This window comes from Salmo trutta, chromosome 24, assembly GCF_901001165.1.
Source record: "Salmo trutta chromosome 24, fSalTru1.1, whole genome shotgun sequence".
NCBI classification, from domain to species: Eukaryota; Metazoa; Chordata; class Actinopteri; order Salmoniformes; family Salmonidae; genus Salmo; species Salmo trutta.
This window is the reverse complement of record NC_042980.1, coordinates 46,773,334-46,794,373: the sequence shown is the minus strand read 5'-3', so window position 1 is coordinate 46,794,373 and position 21,040 is coordinate 46,773,334. Positions and strand designations below refer to the sequence as shown.

The 21,040-nt window shown below is 41.7% G+C and overlaps 2 protein-coding genes across 2 annotated transcripts in view; one reads left to right on the top strand and one right to left on the bottom strand.

The window, feature by feature from the left end:
• Positions 1–618: 618 nt before the first annotated feature.
• cnga4 (cyclic nucleotide gated channel subunit alpha 4) lies at positions 619–11,274 on the bottom strand. The gene is made up of 9 exons (XM_029710729.1): positions 11,156–11,274; positions 10,766–10,867; positions 10,446–10,552; positions 8,343–8,926; positions 7,781–8,026; positions 6,981–7,146; positions 6,021–6,481; positions 1,020–1,613; positions 619–684 (listed from the first exon to the last, which is right to left on the bottom strand). Exons 1-9 carry the CDS (start codon positions 11,272–11,274, stop codon positions 619–621), a joined length of 2,445 nt encoding a protein of 814 aa, XP_029566589.1.
• An 8,190-nt stretch (positions 11,275–19,464) lies between these two features.
• LOC115161408 (FTS and Hook-interacting protein homolog) overlaps positions 19,465–21,040 on the top strand; it is a gene marked incomplete in the record, with an annotated part of 75,277 nt that continues 73,701 nt past the window's right edge. Inside the window, 1 exon segment of the mRNA XM_029712373.1 lies at positions 19,465–19,813.

The following is a 21,040-nucleotide window of genomic DNA, read 5'->3' as shown; positions in this document are numbered from 1 at the left end:
AAGTATATTTTTAATACTCGTATTATTTAATGTTGTAGAACCCTGCAGAGAAAGGACAGGGAGGCTATATTTGCATATATCACATTTATTTCCATTTATTTCCATAATAGTATGTACGGGGACCAGGTGAGGGCAGTATAACTACAGCATAACAATGTGGGATCTAGACTGGGATTGGGTATGAGAATTTTTTTCGTTTTTAATTTTATTTCATCTTTATTTAACCAGGTAGGCTAGTTGAGAACAAGTTCTCATTTGCAACTGCGACCTGGCCAAGAATAAAGCAAAAGCAGTTCGACACATACAATAACAAAGAGCTACACATGGAATAAACAAAACATACAGTCAATAATATAGTAGAACAAAAGAAAACAAAAAAGTCTATATACAGTGTAGAATTTATATAGAATATAAGTATATAGAATGGTGAAAGGTGAAAAGGAGACAGGAATGTGTACATAGCTGGGACATACAAAAGTTTCTGCAACACTCGATTTCCATCAGTCTACCTGTACAAGCATACACAGTCATACAGGCTACTCAGGGCTTTGGTGCGTTTTGAGTTTAATACAGAAGTTTGAGGGAGGGTGAGATTGCCTTGGCTACGGCCTCGGTATCTCAGCAGGGTTTGGCAATGTGTGCCTTCTCCCCTCTCCGGGACACGGTAGTCTGATAGATCTGAGTCTGAAGAGGAGAGACACGGTAGTCTGATAGATCTGAGTCTGAAGAGAAGAGACACGGTAGTCTGATAGATCTGAGTCTGGAGAGGAGAGACACGGTAGTCTGATCTGTCTAGAGAGGAAAGACACGGTAGTCTGATCTGTCTGAAGAGGAGACATGGTAGTCTGATAGATCTCAGTCTGAAGAGGAGAGACACGGTAGTCTGATCTGTCAAGAGAGGAGAGACACGGTAGTCTGATCTGTCTGAAGAGGAGAGACACGGTAGTCTGATACATAGATCTCAGTCTATGTATCAGGGCTCTAGTGTAGTTCATCAGGGCTCTAGTGATGTGGTTAACGTAGTTCATCAGGGCTCTAGTGATGTGGTTAACGTAGTTCATCAGGGCTCTAGTGATGTGGTTAATGTAGTTCATCAGGGCTCTAGTGATGTGGTTAATGTAGTTCATCAGGGCTCTAGTGATGTGGTTAATGTAGTTCATCAGGACTCTAGTGATGTGGTTAATGTAGTTCATCAGGGCTCTAGTGATGTGGTTAATGTAGTTCATCAGGGCTCTAGTGATGTGGTTAATGTAGTTCATCAGGGCTCTAGTGATGTGGTTAACGTAGTTCATCAGGGCTCTAGTGATGTTGTTAATGTAGTTCATCAGGGCTCTAGTGATGTGGTTAATGTAGTTCATCAGGGCTCTAGTGATGTGGTTAATGTAGTTCATCAGGGCTCTAGTGATGTGGTTAATGTAGTTCATCAGGGCTCTAGTGATGTGGTTAACGTAGTTCATCAGGGCTCTAGTGATGTGGTTAATGTAGTTCATCAGGGCTCTAGTGATGTGGTTAATGTAGTTCATCAGGGCTCTAGTGATGTGGTTAATGTAGTTCATCAGGGCTCTAGTGATGTAGTGTATGTTTAAAATAGAGATATCTTTTTTCTTTATGGGCTGTGTCTCAATTTACAGGGCCGTTTGTCAGACCAGGAGACAGGAGACATCCCAAAAATCAGTCTTCTCACGAAAATGTCAATAGCATCCGAACGGTACAGCCAACAAAATAAATAATATGACCACTCTATGGAAAGAGGTGGTGTATACTGTATATACATACCAGTCAAAAGTTTGGACACACCTACTCATTCAAGGTTTTTTCTTTATTTGTACGATTTTCTACAATGTAGAATAATAGTGAAGACATCAAAACTATGAAATAACAGATATGGAATCATGTAGTAACCAAAAAAGTGTTAAACAAATCAAAATATATTTTATATTTGAGATTCTTCAAAGTAGCCACCCTTTGCCTTGATGGACAGCTTTGCACACTCTTGCCATTTTCTCAACCAGCTTCATGAGGTAGTCACCTGGAATGTATTTCAATTAACAGGTGTGCCTTGTTAAAAGCTCATTTATTTTCTTCTTAATGTCACAACATCGACGGAAGGTGGCGCCCCACTCGGCGGTGGTCGTCGCCGGCCTACTAGCTGCCACCGATCCTCTGTTTCATTTTCTGTTGGTTAGGTACGCACCTGTTTTGTATTAGTTCATTAGTGGGGGGGTTATGTAGTCTTTCTGTGTAGGTTTGTTTTTTGTGTGTGATTATTTTGCGTCAGGACGTTAGTCTGGGGAACAGGTGTTTTTCCTCTGCCTGTGTGTTTTATGCAGAGTGTTTTGGGCTGCGTCCCTACACTGTGTTCGGGCTGTTTATGGGCTTTTGTATTGTCGCCCTGCCCTACCTGTTTTGGACAAGTGTGGATACTTATTAAACGTGTGTTCACGGACTTGTGTCTCCTGTGCCTGACTTCACCCCTCCTGCTTCCTTGAGCCGCCTGACACTTAATGCATTTGAGCCAATCAGTTGTGTTGTGAACAAGGTAGGGGTGGTATACAGAAGATAGCCCTATTTGGTTAAATACCATGTCCATATTATGGAACATTTCAAGAACTTTGACAGTTTCTTCAAGTGCAGTCGCAAAAACCATCAAGCGCTAATATGAAACTGTCTCTCATGAGAACCCCCACAGGAAAGGAAGACCCAGAGTTACATCTGCTGTGATGTATCGATGGGACCATGTCCATTTACACTTACAGGAATACGCCTTCATTTTACTACATAAGTTAAAAGAGAACGTAGCCATATAATGTTGCTTCAACCCTGGATAATCAAACATTTATACATGACATGCCAGACAGAAAAAATGGCTGACAGAAATTCAACACCAGGTGAAGTTCCTAACTGGAAACATCCAATCAATACATTCAAGAAATATGTGCCTTTCAAATAGGTTTGTTGAAATATATAAATCTCAGATAAGGGGAGGACGGCTCATAATAATGTCTGAAACGGAGCAAATTGAACGGCATCGAACACATAGAAACACATAGAAACCATGTGTTTTATATCATTCCACATCTATTCCGCTCCAGCCATTAACACAAGCTCCAGTTAAGATGCCACCAACCTCCTGTGATGAATGTTTGATTGCAATGACTATTATATACAGTTGAAGTCAGAAGTTTACATACAGCTTAGCCAAATACATTTCAACTCAGTTTTTCACAATTACTGACATTTAGTCCTAGTATAAAAAATCCCTGTCTTAGGTCAGTTAGGATCACCACTTTATTTTAAGAATGTGAAATGTCAGAATAATGGTAGAGAGAATGATTTATTTCAGCTTTTATTTCTTTCATCACATTCCCAGTGGGTCAGAAGTTTACATACACTCAATTAGTATTTGGTAGAATTGCCTTTAAATTGTTTAACTTGGGTCAAGTGTTTTGGGTAGCCTTCCACAAGCTTCCCACAATAAGTTGGGGCAGCTTCTCCTGACAGAGCTGGTGTAGCTGAGTCAGGTTTGTAGGCCTCCTTGCTCACACACGCTTTTTCAGTTCTGCCCACAAATTTTCTATAGGATTGAGGTCAGGGCTTTGTGATGGCCACTCCAATACCTTGACTTTGTTGTCCTTAAGCCATTTTGCCACAACTTTGGAAGTATGCATGGGGTCATTGTCCATTTGGAAGACCCATTTGCGACCAAACTTCAACTTCCTGACTGATGTCTTGAGATGTTGCATTCAATATATCCACATCATTTTCATTCCTCATGATGTCATCTATTTTGTGAAGTGCAGCAGTCCCTCCTGCAGCAAAGCACCCCCACAACATGATGCTGCCACCCCTGTGCTTCACGGTTGGAACGGTGTTCTTCGGCTTGCAACCCTCCCCCTTTTTCCTCCAAACATAACGATGGTCATTATGGCCAAGCAGTTCAATATTTGTTTCATCAGACCAGAGGACATTTCTCCAAAAAGTATGATCTTTGTCCCCATGTGCAGTTGCAAAATGTAATCTGGCTTTTTTATGGCGGTTTTGGAGCAGTGGCTTCTTCCTTGCTGAGCGGCCTTTCAGGTTATGTCAATATAGGACTCATTTTACTGTGGATATAGATACTTTTGTACCTGTTTCCTCCAGCATCTTCACAAGGTCCTTTGCTGTTGTTCTGGGACTGATTTGCACTTTTCACACCAAAGTATGTTCATCTCTAGGAGACAGAACGCGTCTCCTTCCTGAGCGGTATGACGGCTGCGTGGTCCCATGGTGTTTATACTTGCGTACTGTTATTTGTACAGATGAACGTGGTACCTTCAGGCGTTTGGAAATTGCTCCCAAGGATGAACCAGACTTGTGGAGGTCTACAATTTATTTTCTGAGGTCTTGGCTGATTTCTTTTGATTTTCCCATGATGTCAAGCAAAGAGGCATGGAGTTTGAAGGTAGGCCTTGAAATACATCCACAGGTACACCTCCAGTTGACTCAAACTATGTCAATTAGCCTATCAAAAGCTTCTAAAGCCATGACATCATTTTCTGGAATTTTCCAAGCTGTTAAAAGGTACAGTCAACTTAGTGTATGTAAACTTCTGACCCACTGCAATTGTGATACAGTGAATTATAAGTGAAATAATCAGGCTGTAAACAATTTTTGGAAAAATGACTTGTGTCATCCTAACCCACTTACCAAAACTATAGTTTGTTAACAAGAAATTTGTGGAGTGGTTGAAAAACAAGTTTTATTGACTCCACCCTAAAGTGTATGTAAACTTCCGACTTCAGCTGTATAACTGTTGTAGCTCATTTTCAGCATTTAAGTATTAAAGTGATAATAGAATAGTGGTAGCCAATCGGAAGCTTGGAACTATAAGGTTCTATCAGAATTATTGTCAAAATGTAGTTATTGACTTGGTTCTGTTTATTGTTCTCTATCTATATTGTACTCTAAACCCCCCAATTCTTGTGGTTAAGTTCAAAAGAATACAACGTAAAAATTGCTGACACCATTCAAACCAATCAGGGTTCGGGAACTTGTTGTCATCGAGGTACATTGGTCCTGTCAATGTTGACGTATATTTGTGCTCTTTTTTGCAGTCCTCTGCTGCATTAGCCACTGCCCTACTTTCTCTACACACATCCCATTCTCTCCTTCCCTTGATCCCTGTCTGTCATCCTCCCTCCTCTCTACTGCTCCACATCTTATTTTTCCTTTGTCCCTGTTCCCCTCCTGGTCTTTTCTCCTGCTGCCCCTCCTGGTCTTTTCTCCTGCTGCCCCTCCTGGTCTTTAGTCCTGCTTCCCCTCCTAGTCTTTACTCCTGCTTCCCCTCCTGGTCTTTAGTCCTGCTTTCCCTCCTAGTCTTTACTCCTGCTTCCCCTCCTGGTCTTTCTCCTGCTCCCCCTCCTAGTCTTTACTCCTGCTGCCCCTCCTGGTCTTTGCTCCTGCTTCCCCTCCTGGTCTTTACTCCTGCTTCCCCTCCTGGTCTTTTCTCCTGCTGCCCCTCCTAGTCTTTACTCCTGCTGCCCCTCCTGGTCTTTACTCCTGCTTCCCCTCCTGGTCTTTACTCCTGCTTCCCCTCCTGGTCTTTACTCCTGCTTCCCCTCCTGGTCTTTACTCCTGCTTCCCCTCCTGGTCTTTACTCCTGCTTCCCCTCCTGGTCTTTACTCCTGCTTTCCCATCCTGGTCTTTAGCCCTGCTCCCCATCCTGGTTTGTTATTCCTGCTTTTCCTCCTGGTTTTTAGTCCTGCTTCCCCACCTGGTCTTTAGTCCTCTACATGTCTTCCTGTCCTCATCTCTCTTATTGTCATCTACATGTCTTCCTGTCCTCTCCCTTATTGTCCTCTACATGTCTTCCTGTCCTCTCCCTTATTGTCCTCTACATGTCTTCCTGTCCTCTCCCTTATTGTCCTCTACATGTCTTCCTGTCCTCTTCTCTCAGTCTCTTTTGTTTCTCCTCCCTCTCCTCCTTTTTCCTCTCCATATCCTTCATCCTTTCCCTCATCCTCTCTTTCAGTCCCCTTCGCCTGCTCCTCTCCCTCCACCTCTCCTCGCTTCCCCTCAACTTCCATCCCCACCCCGTCCCTTCTCTCCACCTCCCCTCCCTCTTCCCCTCCCTCCTCAGGCAGGTTGTCCTCCCAGCCCTCTGTCTCTAGCTCCAATTGCTCCACCCTAGCCAGGATCTTGCGGTTGCTGGACTCCAGCTCTGCCATTAGACGGGCCAGCTTGGTCTGCAGGGTGTCCAGGTTACCCTCCAGTCTCTCCACCTTGACCTCCACCTTCTCCTCCTCCTGCTCCTCCTCGCCTTCCGCGGCCTCCACCAACATGCCCATCTTAGTGAGGATCTGACGGCCCTTCTCCTCCAGGTGTCTCTTGGCAGCTGGGAACTCAGACAGCACGTCTGTCAGGTCCTCCTTGGAAAGGCTGAACAGGTCTGAGTGGCCGATGCTGCGGATGTTGGCTGTCCGACGGTTGCCTGATTTGTTTCCTGTCAGAGGATGAGGAATGTTGTATTTGTGTGAGGCAGTTTGACATTTCATTTGCTTGACTTCTGCTCTACAGTCTATACTGTGGGTCCATTGAGACATTGTGTTGGAATGTTAGGGATATGATTGTCCATTGAGACATTGCGTTGGGTTATTAGGGACATGATTGTCCATTGAGACATTGTGTTGGGTTATTAGGGACATGATTGTCCATTGAGACATTGTGTTAGAATGTTAGGGACGTGATTGTCCATTGAGACATTGTGTTGAAATGTTAGGGATATGATTGTACATTGAGACATTATGTTGGAATGTTAGGGATATGATTGTCCATTGAGACATTGTGCTGGAATGTTGGAATGTTAGATTGTTGGAATGTTAGGGATATGATTGTCCACTGACACATTATGTTGGAATGTTAGAATGCTGGAATGTTGGAATGTTAGATTGTTGGAATGTTAGGGACATGCTATAAATGTGCTGTATTATTCTCTTTCTCACCTTTGATGTTCAGGATGCTAATTTCCCCGAAGAAATTGCCGTCACTCAACACAGCGAACTGTGTGACGCCATCGTCTGCCACCACAGCCAGTTTCCCATCCTTGATGATGTACATCTCATGTCCCACGTCCCCCTTTCTGCACACATACTCCCCAGGACTATACACCTACAGGCAAGAGGACATGTCTGAGAAGTCATGGCTACAGTCGCGCAAAAACAGCAAAGTAATGTTCAACTGAAATATTTTTCTCTAGCACTAGTTAAAAGTTAGCAGTCATATACATGTCAACCGCCATTGACTATGCAGACATAACAAGAATTACACCCGGCTTTAAAGGGACAATCTGCCGTTAGAAAAAGAACAAAGCTGATACCCCACCACTAATTTTGTAAACAGCTAAGGGATGGGGCTGGAGAAATGACTGGCCATCCATGATATCAAAGTGATACTTTTAACCATGGTTAAATAGGCAGCGGGTAGGCTAGTGGTTAAGAGTGTTGGGCCAGTAACTGAAAAGTAGCTGATTCTGAGCTGACTAGGTGAAATCTGTCGACGTCCCCTTGAGCAAGGCACTTAACCCTAATCGCTCTGTATAAGAGCGTCAGCTAAATGTAGTTTATTTACATTTACTTTGTTCACAAACAAAGTTAAAGAAGTAAAAGAAGCTTACATTTTGGGTTCCGACGGAGTAAGTTTTATTCTACAAGAATCAATGGGTGTATATATTTTTACATTTATAAGTCCAAAAATAAACGGATGTAGCAACTGCAGATTGTCCACTTAAGCCTTGACCTCTGACCTGTGGGATGAGTTTGAGCACCAGCTCCTCCAGCAGACTGGTCTCACAGTTCTGGAAGATGGTGACCTTGGAGAGCGTTGGCAGATGTACGCTCACAGCGATCTCCGTCTGCAGCTGGACGGGAAGTTGCTGCAGGATCTCGTTCTCCCTCGTGATCTTACGGTTGATGTACAGGTGCTGGTACCAGTCGTTGACGCGGTTACGCAACTGCTTGCTGATGTACCTGTTGCGCAGGTAACCTTTGACCTGGAATTAAATAAAGTAGGATTAGCCAGGTATGTCACAAATCCCAAGATCCTTCAGAAAGTATATTGCCAGTGGCAGAGAATACAAGGTAAACTCTTTTAAGGAAAAGGCAACAGAGCTATCAATCAAATTTATTTTATATAGCCCTTTTTACATCAGTAGTTGTCACAAAGTGCTTTACAGATACCCAGCCTAAAACCCCAGAGAGGAAGCAATGTAGAGGCAGAAGCACAGTGGCTAGGAAAAACTAAGGCTCCCCCCCCGACCCTGACTATAAAATAGAGGAGAAAACAATGCTCTGGCCCCGACCCCTCACCAGCTCGTGGTTGGGGAAGAAGACGTTGTCTCGGTCCCTGAGGTTGGTGATGACGTTCCCCACGTTCCCCACGACGGAGGCAAACACCAGCACGGCGATCAGCAGGTCAGCGATCATAAACAGGTACTCCTCCTCACGGTCGGGCAGTGGCGTGTCGCCCACCGTGGTGAAGATCTGCGCAGAGAACCAGAAGCAGTAGATGTACTGGTGCCTCGCAGGGGCGAACACAGGGTCGGAGATGTTGGGGTAAACCCAGCGGTCCACCCCGAATCCGATGTAACTGGACAAGGCGAAGTAGATGCAGGCGTTCCAGTGGATGAGCACGAAGATATAGAGCATAAGCTTGGAGATGCGGAATGTGTTGGGGTAGGAGGTGCGGGTCTCCATGCGATCCATGGCTTCGTTGAGCCGGGAGATGCGGAGGAAGCGGTTGACCCTCACCAGCGGCTGGTGGATGCCGAAGTACAGATATAGGAGGTCAGTGGGCAGTAGGGAGGCCAGGTCCAACAGGAAACGTGAGGAGAAGAGGTAACGCTTCTTCAGACGCTCCCTGTCCTGCACCAGGATGCCCTGTTCCAGGTAACCTGCAAGGGGCAACACAGCACAGATACAGTCTGGGTCAGAGTTAAGTTCATATCACCAGAGAAATAGAAATATGGTATTTCATAACTAAACTAAGCCTTGGAGTCATCAACGAAAGAAAAGGAAGTCATTAACTCTCTCTCCATCCTCTTACAGAATTCAGTCATGGGCTCTCCACATGGGCTCTCCGCATGGGCTTTTCACATGGGCTCTCCACATGGGCTCTTCACATGGGCTCTCCACATGGGCTCTTCACATGGGCTCTCCACATGGGCTCTCCACATGGGCTTTTCACATGGGCTCTCCACATGGGCTCTTCACATGGGCTCTCCACATGGGCTCTTCACATGGGCTCTCCACATGGGCTTTTCACATGCTTTTCAGAGCATTAAAGAGCAGCTGCCTTTAAAAAGCAACGAATTCCTTTGAAACAGCCAATGTGGCATCAATATGAGTCGGAAACTATTATTCTAGTGTCAAAATTCTAGATGTATCAAAGCATAGTTATGATATCACAGCAATGGAAATATCTGAATAGGAAATGTTATATAATCGTAAGACAAGTCACACAGGATCTAAATACAAATCTGTGACAGTGAAAAGTCATATTAAGATGAACCCAGGAGCAAATGCCTGTCTGTTCCCCAGAAAAATTGGGTCTCCCGAGTGGCGCAGCAGTCTAAGGAGCTGCATCTCAGCGCAAGAGGCGTCAGTCCCTGGTTTGAATCCAGGCTGCATCACATCCAGCCGTGATTGGGAGTTCCATAGGGCGGCGCACAATTGTCCCCAGCGTCATCCGGGTTTGGCCTGGGTAGGCCGTCATTGTAAATAAGAATTTGTTCTTAACTGATTTGTCTAATTAAATAAATACAATTCTGTGCTGTGACCCACCAATACCTTTTGGAATTCTACTTTGACACAACGAATAAACAAAACTTGGTCTTTAACCAAAACCGAGAAGAAAAGTAAATCAGCCGGTGTAAATAGGATAATTTTGGTCAAAAAGTCTCGTCTAAAACTGAGATAGGAACATCCGTGTGTTACAACAGGTAAATGAAGGTTGGGTTTTGATTTGACAATGTTAATTTGCCCACTAACATGGGGTGAACAGCTGCGGTGATTGCTCTCTATCCAATAGCATTAGACAGTGAAACAGACCTGCCCAGCAGACCGACTTTGTTTACATAAGACAAAACTTTGCAAATACTGCACCAAACACCTTAGATGTAAAATAGCGCAACAAAACATTCACCGAAAAAAACAGATTACTTATCTTAGATTCATTCTGGAGATTTTGAGCAAGTGATATTGGCTTCCGTGTCTACAGTGTCTAATGAGGGACAATCATCATTAACCAAACGCGGAATCGAAAAACACACATGTCAATTGGCGTGTTCAATAGCTGTTTAAAATACCACTGTGGATCGTGATCTAATAAGTACAATAATGACAAAAGATTATCTCTAACCCACCACTGGCAGACCACACACAGTTCCTATATGTAAAAAAAGAAATCTTTACCAGTGCGAAATTTGATGATGGTATCAGCCACGTACAGGAGATCGGAGCAGTAGTCCAACGTGAGCCACAATGTCAGGAATTCATCCTCTATTTCCTTAAAGCATGTCCTAGAAAATTAGGTGAAATTCCATTTTCAAATATCTACAAAATTACATTTCAATCGGTTTACATGTTTCAGGTTTCTGTGAGTTCTATTTATTATTTCAGGTGGATTTTTGACCATCGGCACCAGTAGAAATTATACTACAATGCTAAAACGTATATTGAGCTAGGGAAATTAAATATAATTATTATTATTATTATATATTTGAGACACCCACCTACAGATGATAAGGATCCAGTTGTAGAAGATGGGAAAGATCATGACCTGGAGCCATCCATAATAAAACTCCTCTGATGGGTCAACCACCCACTCCGTCCAGCTGATCAGGAGATGGACAGAGAGAGAAACATCTTGGATGATTCACATTCAGATCAGATTTATTAGCAGGAATGGCAAAGCCACTGTTGCTGAAGCGAAGTGAGATAATAACATCAACAATAACCATAAAGGTTAAAAAATAAACATTAGTAAAGGTGATTAGATTAAAGAGTAACATTCAACAACATCAATCTAGAGCTTAGAAAGCATCTATACTGTTATAACTTATTAAATAATCAATTGTGTCTATGCTATCATGTATCCGTCATGTTTTGCCCAAGTTTCTTACTTCACTTTGGGCTTTGCCGGAAGCTTCTTCTCATCTTCCCCTTCCTCTTTCTTCTCCTCTACTTCATCATCCTCCTTCTGCATCCGATGCCACCTGAACACCCTCGCCCATCGGTTCATTCTGCCTTTTAATCTAATCTGTCAGGGGTTTTGCCTCAGTCATAGGCCCTCTCTGGTCTTCCCTTCACCTTCACCCTGATGGTCCAGCAGAGGTACCTGGTAGTAATAAGGGAGTAAAAGTGTAAGCTGCCCACACAACTCTGTTGTCTGGTGTTATAGCAGCATTGCTGTGTTAACATGACAACAAGCCAAGCCTACCTGAGCAGCGGCACACCTGTTGATCATGCTGAACTGTCTCCACGTAGGGGAGCAGGTGACTCTCTAACCAGGCGGCAGGTAGATCCCTTCTGGGATCTCATTTGTTCATGAACCAACTAGCGCTGTCCTGCAGCAACAAATCCCAAAGGGTTTAGATGGTGTCGATTTCTCAGTTCGTTTGATAAGGATAGGCTATAAAACAAACAACGATGTAATGTTGGCCTATGGTTTTATTAATTGAGCTCAAAATGTTTTCTACAGTCCTCCTCTGTTTTATCCTCACTCACCCCACATTTTATGTATTTTGTGGGGGTCCAAGATTCCTTGAAGGGTGTACATCTTTAGCACATACTCTTGTTATTAAGTCAGGGGCCAACACAGATTATTATCTTTCAGGCTACCATGTATTTTGCCTGAAATCCAATATGGCGTCCGAAATCCAATATGGCGTCCGAAATCCAATATGGCTCCCATAATACCATTTGATGGAGGTTGATGACATGTAAATATACATTTTGTATTAAGTGGCACCGCCATGCCTCTGTTGTGTTTGGCATACCTGAAGCCAAATAGAGGTTCACTTTCACAGCATATTAACAATGGGTAATTCTGTGAAATGTAACAAGGCTTTTTACGACACAAGCTTCACAGCTGCGTAACCAAGTTATAGGAAAGCAGCCTGTGATAAAACAGTCGGCCTCTCTAGTAGCGTTTGCAAACACAGTGCCTTCGGAAAGTAATCACACCCCTTGACCTATTTCCACATTGTGTTGTGTTACAGCTTGAATTTACTGGCCTTCATACTACCCCATAATGTGAAAGTGAAATAATGTATAAATTCATTAAAAATTAAAAGGCTTCAGTCAATAAGTATTTAATCCCTTCATTTTATTTAAACTAGGCATGTCAGTTAAGAACAAGTTCTTATTTACAATGACGGCCTACCGGGGAATAGTGGGTTAACTGCCTTGTTCAGGGGAAGAACAACAGATTTTTTATCTAGCAACCTTTTGGTTATTGGCCCAACTGTCTAACCACGAGGCTACCTGCCGCCCCTAAATTACGGCAAGCCTAAAGAAGTTCAGGAGTAAAAATGTACTTAACAAGTCACATAAATTGCATGGACTCAATAATAGTGTTTAACATGATTTTGTGACTACATCATCTCTGTTCCACACACAAATATCTGTAACTTACAGAGTTTAATGGCTGTTGTAGGAGAAAACTGAGGATGGATCAACAACATTGTAGTTACTCCACAATACTAACCTAAATGACAGAGTGAAAAGAACATTCTAAAACATTCATCCTGTTTGCAACAAGGCAATAAAAGTAAAACTGCAAAAAATGTGGCAAAGAAATTATGTTTCAGTCCTGAATACAAAGTGTTGTTTGAGGCAAATCCAATACAACACATTACTGAGTACCACTCTCCATATTTTCAAGCATAGTGGTGGCTGCATCATGTTATGGGTATGCTTGTCATCGTAAAAAAGCCAATAAAAAAGAAATAGAATGTAGCTAAGCACAGACAAAGTCCTAGAGGAAAACCTGGTTCCATCTGCTTTCCACCAGACACTGGGAGAATTAATTCACATTTCAGCAGGACAATAAACTAAAACACAAGGCCAAATCTACACTGGAGTTGTTTACCAAGAAGACAGTGAATCTTCCTGAATGGATGAGTTACAGTTTTGACTTAAATCTACTTTAAAAAATCTATGGAAAAAGACCTGAAAACAGTTGTCTAACAATGATCAACAACCAATTTGACAGAGCTTGAAGAATTATGAAAAGAATAATGGGCAAATGTTGCTCAATCCAGGTGTGGAAAGCTCATAGAGACTTACCCAGAAAGACTCACAGCTGTAATCACTGCCAAAGGTACTTCTACAATGTAGGGGTGTGAATATTTACAGTATGTAAATGAGAAATTTCCATATTTCATTTTCAAGAAATTTGCTAACATTTCTAAAAACATGTTTTCACTTTGTCATTATGGGATATTGTGTGTAGATGGGCGGGAGAGAAAATAATATATTTAATCCATTTTGCAATTCAGGCTGTTACATAATGTGTAATAAGTCAAAGGGTATGAATACTTTTTGGAGGTGCTGTATGTACACTGAAACTTAAGTGTGCAAGGTTGATTCTAACAGCGTGAGGAGACAAGGTAGCCAGTAGTGGTTGTAGTTCTGGGGCCTGACCAGCTTGAACAGCTAACTTGTCCATTTCTGTCAATTTAACCACTTTAGCAGTAAAATATTTTTACACAACCATCCATTCCATAAATGTGAAGAGATGGTTGTGTTTTGTTCTACCTCAGGTAGGGGTGTCTAAAAAAAAATTAAGCCCTTTTAGGAAGATTGGCCACTAGCTTAACGGCAAATGTGTTTTTAAACTCATGGGTGAATGTCCCTTCTCAATTTAAGTTGACTTTTAAAAAGGTTAGGGTCAGGGTTAGGTAAGGGTTATGGTTTTGATTAAGGTTAAGGTTAAGGTAGGGTTTAAGGTTAGGGTTTAGGGTAAGGACATCCCAAGGATACTCAATGGTACTGACTCTTTCAGATAGGAGGCTGCCTTCAAGGGTGGTGGAGGAATTGTGCACCTGTGTGAAGCTAGCCACAATAAGAAATAGCCACAATAGTGGATTTGAGTTCTGCCTTCAAAATAAAGGTCTCCCATTGAAAGCGATGCAAACGGATACATATTTGGGGTAGATACTGCTAAACAAGGTTATAATGTCGTTACATAATTTACAGTTAAATACGATAATTAATTATTTTGTTAATAAACTGAAAAAACGGTTTAAATCCCACTGTGGATGCATTAGACTACACCATTGAATTGGGGGCATACTTATATGCACTGTACAACCTAACCTATGGATTGTGCACCCATGAAATGGGCATATCAGCCTACTCAGTGACATACACAGGACACAATTATATATATATATATATATATATATTATGGTCTTAGCTCTTATTGCTGGACTTTGAAAACAGTGTGAAATGAGCCACATTAAGCTCATCAGTCAGCCTACTGTGTATTGAACATTCATATTGCTGTGTACACTGTACAGCCTTACCTGTGGATCTTGGGTCCATGAAATGGGGCATCAGCCTACTCAGTGACATCCACAGATTACAATTCTGAAGAAGTTTACACAATATTAGTGAACTTTAACTGTGTGAAATCATACATGTGACAGTATTAAAGATACCCAACGATAACAAATTGCAAACATAAATGTTTTAATCAGTATTTATTTAAATAAGTTATTTTCCAGAGGGAATGGAAAAACAGCAACCCATTTGAGCCAATATGTGAGAAAATGAAAATGTTCCCTGATCTCTTTTTAACAAGATAAGGGAGCAAGCTCCTGGAGACTACACAAAGCATCAACATATACCCATAAATTATTTACAAGATAATGTAGAATAAAGTGACTGAAGAAAAGCACTTCTTTACCTATCAGGGCTGTTCTGTACCTATCAGGGCTGTTCTGTACCTATCAGGGCTGTTCTGTACCTATCAGGGCTGTTCTGTACCAATCAGGGCTGTTCTGTACCTATCAGGGCTGTTCTGTACCTATCAGGGCTGTTCTGTACCTATCAGGGCTGTTCTGTACCTATCAGGGCTGTTCTGTACCAATCAGGGCTGTTCTGTACCTATCAGGGCTGTTCTATACCACCTGCAGGCTGTTCTTTACCAATCAGGGCTGTTCTGTACCAATCAGGGCTGTTATTTACCTATCAGGGCTGTTCTTTACCAATCAGGGCTGATCTGTACCAATCAGGGCTGTTCTGTACCTATCAGGGCTGTTCTTTACCAATCAGGGCTGTTCTTTACCAATCAGGGCTGTTCTGTACCTATCAGGGCTGTTCTGTACCTATCAGGGCTGTTCTGTACCTATCAGGGCTGTTCTTTACCAATCAGGGCTGTTCTGTACCTATCAGGGCTGTTCTGTACCAATCAGGGCTGTTCTATACCTATCAGGGCTGTTCTGTACCAATCAGGGCTGTTCTGTACCAATCAGGGCTGTTCTGTACCTATCAGGGCTGTTCTATACCTATCAGGGCTGTTCTGTACCTATCAGGGCTGTTCTGTACCTATCAGGGCTGCTCTTTACCTATCAGGGCTGTTCTGTACCTATCAGGGCTGTTCAGGCTTTTGTTCCAGACCTGTCTTACCACACCTGATTCTACAACTCCTGGTCATGTTGAGCAGTTGATTAGTAAACAAAGGTGTGGTAGAATGGCGATTGAACGAAAGCCTGCGTGTCCTGAGGCTGAGAGAAGGGTTAGGCACTCCTTGACAAATACTGTAATGAATGACATACTGTTAGGAAATAATTGTCGTTATACAAGTGTTACAAAATATAGAATTAGTCCTACACTAACACAAATGCCATAAGATGTGCTTATGAATATCAACACAGCTTCCACTTGGTTCTCTATTTGTGATTTCAAGCGAATTCCCATGGTGAGTAACATCACATCTCAAAGTGTCACACCCTGAAATGTATCACTAGCCACTCTAAATAATGCCACTTTATATAATGTTTACATACCCTACATTACTCATCTCATATTTATATACTGTACTCTATACCATCTACTCCATCTTGCCTATGCCGTTCGGCCATCACTCATTCATATATCTTTATGTCAATATTCTTATTCATTCCTTTACACTTGTGTAAAAGGTAGTTGTTGTGAAATTGTTTGGTTAGATTACTTGTTAGATATTACTGCATGGTCGGAACTAGAAGCACAAGCATTTCGCTACACTCGCATTAACATCTGCTAACCATGTTTATGTGACAAATACAATTTGATTTCATCTGTTTTACCTGTCTTTGTGATTGTCTCCAGACCCCCTCCAGAGTTCGCCCATCTTCCCCATTATCCCCTGTGTATTTATACCTGTGTTCTCTGTTTGTCTGTTGCCAGTTCATCTTGTTTGTCAAGCCAACCAGCGTTTTTTTGTCTCAGCTCCTGCTTTTCCCCAGTTTCTCTTGTCTCGTCCTCCTGGTTTTTGACCCTTGCCTGTCCTGACCCTGTACCCACTCGCCTGACCACTCTGCCTGACCCAGAGCCTGCCTGCCGCAGAGTTGAACTGCGACTCCACTTTGTACCTATACCGACATTTCGCTCATTTGAATGCCTTGCGGAAGGAATAACAACACTGTTTGTATTCGGCCATATTCCCGGTCATCTTTCAATGGTTAAATGCGGTGGTTTGCGCTTTCAGTTTTGCGCGAATGCCGCCATCTATCCACGGTTTCTGGTTAGGGTAGGTTTTAATAGTCACAGTGGATACAACATCTCCTATACACTTCCTTATAAACTCACTCACCGAATCAGCGTATAAATCAATATTATTCTCTGAGGCTACCCGGAACATATCCCAGTCTGCGTGATCAAAACAATCTTGAAGCGTGGACTCTACAAGGTGGACTCTGTCAGTGCAGATATGAGTGGTCTCAGGTGGAAATCCAGTATCTTTATGTTTTTTGTTGTACTATATGCTACCACAATAAATGTAGCCTGGTAAAAAAAAAGACCTTTTCAAACATACAGACTCTACATTTCGGGGGACGGTATGCACAATCTGACGGAATTGACTTTCGACAAAAGTCTGACGGAGTTTATGTTTTACGAAGTAATATACACAGTAGCAATTTTTTTTCTCCCTCAATTGTTTTCTGACTCTTAAACCTAATTAAATGTTTCATATTCTATCAGGCAGATGGAGTTTACAGCTTATGGTTGTTGACCATGTTGATTCCAATATGGTTTGTTTAAATCTATTAAAAGTAGAGAACTTTCCAGACCATGAGTGGTCTTGTTTCACTACATGTAATGAGGACATGAACAAAGGGTCCTTATGGTATAGCTGGCCCTGCTTATTCCTGACTCAATTTAGACAAATCTGAAGGAGTTTACCAAATCTCCGGACACATCTTTTAGTTTTTGAGAGAAATATTCTTTAAAGTCACAGAGGGTTATTGTTTAACGGCCGTCGAAAGGAGTAGACCAAGGCGCAGCGTGGTGAGTGCTCATCATTAACTTTTAATAGAACACTTCCAACAAAACCACGAACGACAGCTAAACAGTTCTATCAGGAACATGAACTAAGCAGAAAGTAACCACCCACAAAACGCAAAGGAAAACAGGCTGCCTAAGTATGGCTCCCAATCAGAGACAACGATATACAGCTGTCCCTGATTGAGAACCATACCCGGCCAAAACAAAGAAATACAAAACATAGAAAAAAGGACATAGAATGCCCACCCTAGTCACACCCTGGCCTAACCAAAATAGAGAACAAAACCCTCTCTATGTCCAGGGCGTGACATATTGCAAGAAATGACATCAGTTAATATCCATTAATTAAAAAATATATATATTTTACCTTTATTTAACTAGGCAAGTCAGTTAAGAACAAATTGTTATTTACAATGACGGTCTAGGAACAGTGGGTTAACTGCCTTGTTCAGGGGCAGGACGACAGAGTTTTACCTTGTCAGCTCAGGGATTCAATCTTGCAACTTTTTGGTTACAAGTCCAACGCTCTAACCACTAGGCTACCTGCCGCCCCAGGTAGCCTAATGAAATTACATCAGTTAATATCCATTATTGAAATAACATCAGTTAATATTCGTTATTGAAATGACATCAGTTAATATCCATTATTGAAATGACATCAGTTAATTGTAACAGGGGTCATATAAGGGGGACCAAGGTGCAGTGTGTAGAGTGATCATACTTTTCTTTAATGAAACACTTAACCAAAACCAACAGCCAACAGTTCCGTCAGGTAGACTTGACAAAACGGAAACCAACTACCCACAACAACACATGAAAAACAGGCTGCCTAAGTATGGCTTCCAATCAGAGACAACGATAGACAGCTGCCTCTGATTGGAAACCATACCTGGCCAAAACATAGAAAACGAAAATATAGAATGCCCACCCACCTATCACACCCTGACCTAACTAAACAAGAAAAATGCAGCTCTGCTCGGTCAGAGCATGACATTAATATCCATTATTGAAATTACATCAGTTAATATCCATTATTGAAATAACATTAGTTAATATCCATTATTGAAATGACATCAGTTAATATCCATTATTGAAATAACATCAGTTAATATCCATTATTGCCATTTTTTGGAGAGTTTGAAATTGGGATCATTTGCTCAGGACAAGGGCATTTCAAGGCATAGAGTCGACATGGAAACAAAATAGATTGAAAGTATTTAGAAAATTCCCCCCAAAAAATGTTTCCTTATAAAATTCCTTTAATGTACATTTTAAGCACAAATAATGCAAGAAAGTATTTTTTTTTTCAACCATAAAATTTAATTTTCCTGCCGGACAAGGATTGTCCCGACTTTCAAGAATCACTGAGCTAATTTCCTGCTATTCAACACATTTGGTCATGAGGCTGAGAGAAAATGTTTTGTTTTAAAGCTAATTTCGTGTAATTATTTAAAAAAAAACATTTTCATGGCCAATGACGTGTTCATATGCTATCTGGGGATTGTGTGAGCCAGTGTGCACAGTGGAATATGAATGTTCGATACAGACAATAGACTGACTGGAAAGGTGAATTCCCACAGCCAAAGTCTTGTAATAAGAGCAAAAGTGAATGTCTCTGAGTAGGTTGATACCCCATTTAATGGGTGCACAATAGGTTAGGCTGTACAGTGTATAAGTAGGCCCCCAATACAGTCCCATACAGCCGCAGTACAATTTCAACATATTTTTTTACTTTGAATTTAACTAAAGATCGTCTTTTGTTGAAATTTGTTTAACAACATTCAGACCTTGTTTCGCATTATCTAGTCCAAATATGGCATGATTCCATTATTTCTATCTGTTTAATCATTTTCAGTTGTGGCCTTTTATTCTGAAGGCAAAGCGTAAATTCCACAATTGCGGCTAGCTTCATGGAGACGCGGTTTCTCGCAACGTCAACACGTCATCACGTCCCTTGGCGTGTGGGTGTGTGAGAGGAATTCAAGAAGCTAGCTGAACAGAGAGAGTGATTGTGAAATCATGAAAATGGGTTTGTTGTTGTCTGAAGGAATAACCTATGCGACATATTATACAATTCATAGGCGATCTTCTATGCGTCCGTGAGTAGCTAGTTACGTTTTCATAGTGTTGTCTTTTTTTTACTGTACACTCTGGTCGACTGACAGTGGAATATCCTGGATAGTAAACTGTTAAATTAGCTTTTTTTTTGGCTAGCTAGCGAAGTTATTCCGTGGAAATCACTGCTCCGCAGCAGTTTAGCGTTATAAATACTGCAAACCCAGACGGTGAGTATTTTGCTGGTCTTATTTGACTTTGTCATTTTGCTTGCTAACATTATTTAACTACATTTTAGATCAGTTTTGTCGCTGACTTTACATCGCCGAAGGAGACATAACGTTATGTTAGCTAGCTAGATAGCCTGATTATTAGCTAAATCAGCGCGCTATTGAAACACATTGTTTTTTATTAGCTATACACCGCATCACACATCAGCACTGTGAATACATTCCGTGACAGAGATGTTATGCCAACGACCAGCAGGTATACACACTAGTTTCTAAAAAAAATATTCCCTTAATGTTACTTATATTAACTTTAGGAGTTTATCTAGTTTTTGAAATGTGCAACTAGCACAATTTCCCAGTGATTGTAATTGCCGACGTCAGCAATGCTAAAACGAGCTAGCTGCCTATTTAGCTTCGCCAATCAATTGCTAGTTGGTTAGCTAGCTTGTTGCTGGTTATTTTAGGATTGGGATAAATAGCAAACACTCTTTTCTAAAAAAAATAATAATATTGATTCTAAGCTCATATCTATTAAATGTGTAATATTTTGTATTATTAATATGTGACCTATGTCAAGGTTGGCTGAGGATGTTGTAGCTCGTGTTACAAAACACTTGTTGAGACCCCGATCTTCACTTTTGAGTGTATAATCTACTAGTCTTCATTGTTTTCAGAGTGTAACAACTTGCGTTTACATTCCTCTGTCTACTTTAACACTGGCACAGACCCTGAAATTATTCTGTATCTGATTTTATAATTCTTCAGCACATTTTTTAAGTTGGTATTGAGAACATTTGAGACATGGTTGAACTGTCCAGGTCGAGAGGTTCTTTGTTGAGATGGACTTGACACGACAGGCTGAGCAATGGTGGCTGGCTTGCCACTCAATCATTTATCACGGAGACACGTCTCTTCCTGTAGAGAGAGAGAGAGAGAGAGAGAGAGAACCCAATTTACCTAAGTTATGTAGTGCACTACTTTTGACCAGAAACTTGTGGGCCCTTGTCAAAAGTAGTACACTATACAGGGGATAGGGTGCCATTTCAGATGCAGGTACAGAGTTTAACAAACATGACTGGTCAGTTGGCCTCTCATGAGAATCTCTTCCCTACCCTCATATTCTATCGCTGCCCATTTGTGAGCATTTACATGGCTTTCACTAGGTCTATAGTGTGTGTGTGTGGGAGGTCTGATAACATCATATATAGACACGCTCTCTGGGAACTG